Source organism: Arvicola amphibius, chromosome 6 (genome assembly GCF_903992535.2).
Source record: "Arvicola amphibius chromosome 6, mArvAmp1.2, whole genome shotgun sequence".
NCBI lineage: Eukaryota > Metazoa > Chordata > Mammalia > Rodentia > Cricetidae > Arvicola > Arvicola amphibius.
In genome coordinates, this window is record NC_052052.2 from 116,166,264 (window position 1) to 116,173,055 (window position 6,792).

The window sequence follows — 6,792 nt, forward strand, 5'->3', positions numbered from 1 at the left end:
TCTGGTAACCCAAACTTGCCATCCCAGCTACTCAGAAGCCTAAGTCAAGAGTTCAAGGCCTGCCTGGGCTATAATGCATGTTCAAGACCAACCCTGGCAACATGGGGAGATCCTGTCTCAAACAAAACAAAACAAAACGAACAAGCAAACATTGTGGAAGGGACAGCAGAGGAACCTGTCCTGCTCGAATAGAAGGTTCTACCTAGGAGGTTCTAGGGACAGGAGCAGTGACAGTGAGTGCAGGCTCTCCATGAGCATAGACACACAGACAAACACAGACAGACATGCACACTGACACACACACACAGAGGTATCCAAACATTAGCACATGCAAACATGCAGAGGCTCACACAAACATATTTAGAGACACACACGACCATTCATAGCAAGCATGTACTCAAAACGCACATAAGCATGCATACCGATGGGGACATAGGTGTTCACACACAGACATGCACAGAAGTGTACACACAAGACAAAGACAGGCATGTACACAGAGGCGAGTTTTCACAGATCTACACAGCTGCGCGCACACACACAGGCATATACAGAAGTGTGCGTGCTGACACATATAGGGTTCACATTCAGGCACACGAAGACACAGGTACATGTATATGCAGGCAATTGTACACAGAGACACACAAGCATGCATGCATAAACAACTCTCACAGACGCACACAGACCCTGGCAGGTAAGTAGGGCACAGGTGCAACTGAGTACAATGTGGGCAAAACCTCTGCACCTGTGGTCACACAGGCAGACGCCCAAATGCACACCCAGAAATGCACACAGCTCTGGCTGACCGAGAGCCTGGGGTGTGACAACAAGGGCCAAGGCACCTAGACCATGTGGGGTGCATTGCCCAGGCGAGGCATAGTCCCAGCTCTGACATGAGATACCTGGAGTCAGCAAGATCTGTCTTGTCTGTTTCCCAAGCTTTTTTAGGCCATTTCACAATCATCAAGAGGCCTAGAAGCTTTCCTCTCCCAACTCCCAAAGGCCTGACACACAACAGGTATTTGATAGATAAATTCTGACTGAACTGACTGCTAGAAGTCACAGTAAGAACGCACTCTGTCCAAAATCCACTACCCCGTTCTCCTGGCGATGTGGTGACATAGTCCACAGATTCCATTTTGTGGTGGCTCCTACTTCCCAAATCAATGTCCACTCACCACGCCACCTCTCCCCCAGAGAGCTCACTCCTCCATTCCTCTCCTCAGACCACAGAGGGTCCAAGAGAAGCCTGTACCCGCTTCATTCAAGCAACCCCAGGAGCCTCCAAAATTGGAGTCGTGGACTGGAAATTCTTAGGAAGGTGTCTGGGACACACAGCAAGCGGGATTTCAGAGCCCCAACCACCTCATGACCTTCCACCTCTGCTCTACAGATAGACCTGCCCCGTGCAGACGCTGAGAGACCTTTTACTTTGGACCATCTGCCCGACAGCCCAGGGAGGGGGACAACACAATGCCCCCACACAGGGACCTTCACGGCGCAGTCTTATCCTGCCCTAACCATGAAGAGAGTGAGCAGACTCGGGGTCCAAGGCTTCCGTTGCATGTCTGGCTCTCCCCCACAAGCTGTGTGTACCTCAGCCGGCCCCTGGAGCTGGTGCAAGGACCCATCATTGGGAACAGCAGGTCTATCAAATAGAGTTCAGACATTTAGGGATAGCACACACACTCACACTGCACATAGCTTTCTTCCGATTAGCAGGCCAAACCAGCCTCCATCTTTCAGGCTACCTCAGAAAGTGTGGCTGAGATGGAGAGTCTCATGAGCCCGCTGGCATGAGAGCCCCTCCCTCCGAGTCCCTGAGTAGCCTCAACAGGCACCCATTGATCTGAGACTGGGTGGGCCCAATGGGTATAAATAGTAGAGGAAAGTGGATTTCTAAGAGAGTTCTGGCAGAGCTCACCCTGCCAGCGTCTAGCGCCTGGCTCAGTTTTCTGCGCATGCGCGCAGGGTGGGGGTACACTTCTGTCTGGCAAGGGAAAAGCGGCCCAGATGGGGGATCTGACCGCCAACCCAACGTCTGTGTGACTAAGCAGTGCAGGGGATCCTACTACCACTAAGGCTTCATGCAAAAGAAGCAGAAAGTGGGCCGGAATGAAGCAAAGGCCCACCTCGCAGACAAAGCAGTCACCCGCAGGGGCTGATCGAGAACAGGACCAGGGCAGACAGGTTGAGCTACCAGGCAAGGTATTGCTTCTCTGACAGGCCCTCAAAGGACAGCAACAGGCTGAGAGCGGACACGCCCTTCTCCAAACCGCTCTTTGTGTAAAACTAAAATACCGTGGGGCATTCCAGGGGTGGGGGCACTCCACACAGGACGCTGACTTTGTGGTAATGCGGCTTCTTTCTGAGTCTTGGGAGGAGGAACAGTTCATGGGTTGTAAGTGACATGAGTGTGCCAGGCCTAAGGATGTGACAACCAGAAGGCAGCTCCCTCTACCTCCCAGACTCCCTTTCTTGATCATTCCCAACCCCTGGGCCTTCTAGCTCTCTTCTATCCAGTCTCCTGCCTCAGGACCCCCATCCCTGGGGAATGTAGGCATCACATCGTGCAAGTCTTCCAGCCCTCACTCTTTTCAGCCTCTCAAGTCATGACTGGCATGCGTGTGTGTACAGACCTTATCGCCTCAACTGGATTTGAATATTTTTAGAGGGACTGAGATAAATCTCATTCAGTAGTCTACCCTGGCCTTGAACTTTCAGCAATTCCTGTCTCCACCTCTGAAGAGCCGAGACCACAGACACGTATCACTGGGCCCAGCCAGCACACACGTCTTCATTGGTAGTCACCACTCTCCCTCACAGTTGGATTTTCGTCGTCTGAAATGAGCTCAAGCAGAGGGATCCTTGGAGAGCCACATTCCAGGCACTTCTAGTGACTGAGAACCCATGTCAGAGAACAAGAGATGGCACAGCAGGCTGGAGTCCAAGAGTCAGCTTCCTAACTCTCCAGAAGGACCAGAATTCTTGTCAGGAAGCTAGGAATGTCCTCATTGTGGTGCTGTCTTCTCCTACCTGCTACCCTGAGCCCTCAGAGAGAATGCCCCTTGCTACTGTGTCCTTCCACCAGGGGGACATAAAGAAAACAAGGATGGTGACTTGGAGCCTCCTGACAAGTGGCTCTGTCTGCCTGGTCACTTTTCCCCTTGCTCAGCATTTACTCAACAACCAGCAGATGGTGCAGAAAATGCGCCAGTCGGCCCCTCATCTGGCTCTAAGAGCAGGCTTGGCATGTGACTGCCAGAGAGACAGGGCAGCATACTCAAAAGGGGCCAGAGATAAGATCTCCATCTGAGACATGGTTTTCCAAATGACACTACCTTACCTCACATTTGCATCTTGCAGGAACCACCCATTTTTACTCAATTACAAAACCTGTGTGTCATGAAGCTGATGGCCTGGACTGGTTTTAGAGTTTAAAAGCAGCATCAGACAAGCCACACCCATTACCCCTGGACTGGAAAACATTCTGACCCACAGGACCACTAAGAAGGCTCCAAGCAGAGACCCAATATATATATATATATATATTATTAAATAGCACTATATAAACATACATACTCCATTAAATATTACATCTGATTGGAGGAGGAGATGCAGGGTCTCATGCTGTTGCTTGGGCTACGCTGGAACTCATAGCAATCTTCCTGGCTTAGTTACCCAGGTTCTAAGATTACAGGTACGAACCACCACACCTGACATGTCCGGTATCTTTCCTCCTCTCCCCTTTAGTTTCCTTCAGACTCCCTACATATACCTCAGGGTGGCCCCAAACTTGCTATGTAGCTGAGGCTGGCCTAGAACCCCTGACCCAACTGCCTCCACTCAACAAGTACCAGGATTTCAGGTGTGCACCAACACAACTGGTATTTGTTAGGCAAAACTATTTCTACCACATTTTCAGTCAGCAGTTTCTATGATACCAGGACAACTCTGCCCCGGCTAGTCAGACCCCTTATTCATTGCACCCCTGACCTGCACCCCAACAAGCACACATTTCTTTTCATCAAAAGATTTTGAAAACAGCAACTGTTCAAAGGCACGGAATGCCTGCTTGCACGGGCCTCTGCCAAGAAGACACTTAAATCACTCCCATCAGGTGACAGAGCTTGCCCCCTGGACAGGGCCCTTGTGAAAATGGACATTTTAGTGCCTGGAAAGCTAAAGGGAACTGGAGAAGGCAAGGATAACAACGCAGTGTCATTAAAGCCTTGGGGAAGTACTGGGCTGGGATTTGTAAAGCCTCCTGCAATCACCGTGTTTTCACTAAGTAAAGACACTGCCACAGGAGCCCTCGTGCAATCCTTTAGCTTATTATCTCCAGGTCTCATAAAACGAAGCTGGTGAGCCTGTAAAAAGAGCCCAGGTTCAATTTTATGACTTATTTCTTGGGGCTTCTCCGCTGAGCTCAGACAGCAAGCCAAAAACCTCCTGCAGCTGGGGAGCTGGGCGTGCCACCAGACCGCCGGTGGTGAAGCAATCCTGTGGAATGAGTTACTAATTCACAGTACAGTAGGGCTCCTAATCCCAAAGGTTCAAAACATCTCATCAAAACCAAGCCCGCCCCACCATTACTCCCAATAGGCCGTGTCTGGCCCCAAAGTGGGGTCAAGACTCAAATGGCCTACCAGACTAAGGGGTGTCTAAAGACGAGCAAGGGAGACAGGGGAAACTAGAGTTCAGGCACCTCTTGCATCAGCACCGAATACGATATGCACAGAAGACTCCCGGTACCCGGTGAGTCCTCCCTACTTTCAGAATAGAGTGGGGTCACCTGCAAGTAAGGTCTGAAGATAGGATGGTCCCAGGACCCGCGCCTCGCCACCACCCTCTCCACCTGTCCCCGCCTGAAGGATGGAGGACGACCCCAGCAGATAAGCGACTCTCTGGGGACTCACCTGGGTGAAGTATAAGTTCATAAGCGTGAGGGTGAAGAACTGCAGACACACGGGGAAGCAGTAGAGCAGCCAGAAGACGAAAGGGCTGAACGAGTTGGCCGCCACGAAGTCTCGGAAGTAAAAGGAGAAGAGCACAGTACGCAGCGAGGCCCAGAAGAGGCAGAGGAAGAGGAAGACGCTCTGGTAGCTGAGTCGTTTGTGGCGGTAGCGCAGCACCAGCCAGAGCTGCGCGTAGATGAACACGAAGAGGAGAGCGTAGAAGGCGGTGTAGACCGCAGTCAGGCCAAGCTTCACATAGGGCGGCACGGCCGGGCTCAGCGTGGGTGGCAGCGAGTCGTTGCGCACCGGCTCCCACGGAGGCGCCTCCATCGGGCTGGGGCCGCTCGGGCTTCATCGGGGCTCGCAGCCGTCCGCTCTCGGGTACCGGTGCATCGCGCCGCACCCGCCGCTCCAGAACCCAGCCGGGAAAACAAGCCGCACTTCCTCCCGCCGCACCACATGATCTGCTGGGCGGCCTTTGTCTGCGATTGGCAGCGCCGCGCCCCCAGGAGCGCGCGCCCGCACCCGACCCGCCCATCCCGGTCCCGCGCGCCCCTGGTGCGCGCGCCCCAGGGACAGCGGCCTGAGAACTGAAGCCGGCCGGTATTCGTGTGCCAAGTACCCTTGTGACTGTGCTCACCCACGGCCAAGACTAGGGGTGATCCGACGCGGGTGCACTACGCTTTCTAACTTGGATTCACACGCCTCTCAGGACCCCAAGCCTGGGGTTAGAGAAAAATCTGTGCCCCCGACCTGTGTGCTCCCCATTATCCCGTGGCTGGGTCTGGGGATGGGACTAGAGAACATCCATAACTGGGATCCGTGTATTCCCCCAATCCCATCGATGGCGCTAGAGAGCATCCGCGTGCCCCCGCACTGTGCGCCCCCTTATAGCGCGCACCTCTGATCAGTGCACCTCTTTGACTTCTCGTGCCTTCTGGTAACGAAGGAAATCTGTGCCCCTGACCTGAGCATCCGCTCTCTCACACACAAACTACACGCCACTGACCCCACCACGAGTTTGCGCGCTCCAGATGTGGGAGTCCAGCGCCGGTGTTTCTTTGGAGGTGTGTCTTGGGGGCGTGTCTGCTCTCTTGTCCTCGCGTTTTCTGCTGACGCCTGGTTTTGCAGTTCACTCTTTTATTTAAAAACCAAACCACTTTACAAGTTCCTTCTCCCGTGCACCCACGCGGTCACCCGCCTTTAAAAATAAAATTGTGACCTCGAACTGGCCAGCTTCTGCGACGCTGCTAAAGTCTAAATGCAAATGGTCAAAAGGCCGGAATTTCTCGCCGGTCTGTGCTGGTAGCTACTGCTTTTAGTCGAAGCCGCACAGCGTTCTCCCGGAACACCTAACTGCACGCCCTAATGCGGCTGCGCTCTAGTCAGCGCAGAGGAGCAGCAAGGACTAGGTGAGACAAGAGCAATCTGATCCACCCAGATACCCTGTCCTTCCTCTCAGCTGCTGCTGCTCAGAGGTTCTCTGTCTCAGATGAAGCTGACTGTTTATCCCAACCCTGTGCCACACTACTTTATAGTGGTAGTGTTGGGAGTTGATGACTTCTGAGCTCTCAAGAAACCAAGTTGCCTGTGCGCAGGCGTAACTAGGTGAGCAATTAGGATAAGCAGAAGGAAAGAGAAGATTTTCCAAGGGACAGCTCCATCTCTCCTGATTCCCTTTCTCATTTTTGACCAATATTCAATTTCATTTTCGATTGTATGCTCTTTTAGCTTAAGAAGCCAGAAATAACATGAAGCTGGCTTTTCCTCAAAATTGCGATTTACACACTCGCTTCCAACTAAACAAGGTCAGCGTGCCTTCCCAGTAGAATTCCTT

At 52.6% G+C, this 6,792-nt stretch overlaps 1 protein-coding gene across 2 annotated transcripts in view; it reads right to left on the reverse strand.

Annotated features, from left to right (window-relative positions):
• Positions 1 to 5,399, reverse strand: part of Gpr137b (G protein-coupled receptor 137B) — a 32,886-nt gene extending 27,487 nt beyond the window's left edge. For both annotated transcript variants that reach the window (XM_038333782.1, XM_038333783.1), the window contains exon 1: positions 4,917 to 5,399. In XM_038333782.1, coding sequence (XP_038189710.1) covers positions 4,917 to 5,285 — 369 coding nt within the window. In that variant the 5' untranslated portion in view covers positions 5,286 to 5,399. The remainder of the gene's footprint in view (positions 1 to 4,916) is intronic.
• Between the last annotated feature and the right edge of the window lie 1,393 nt (positions 5,400 to 6,792).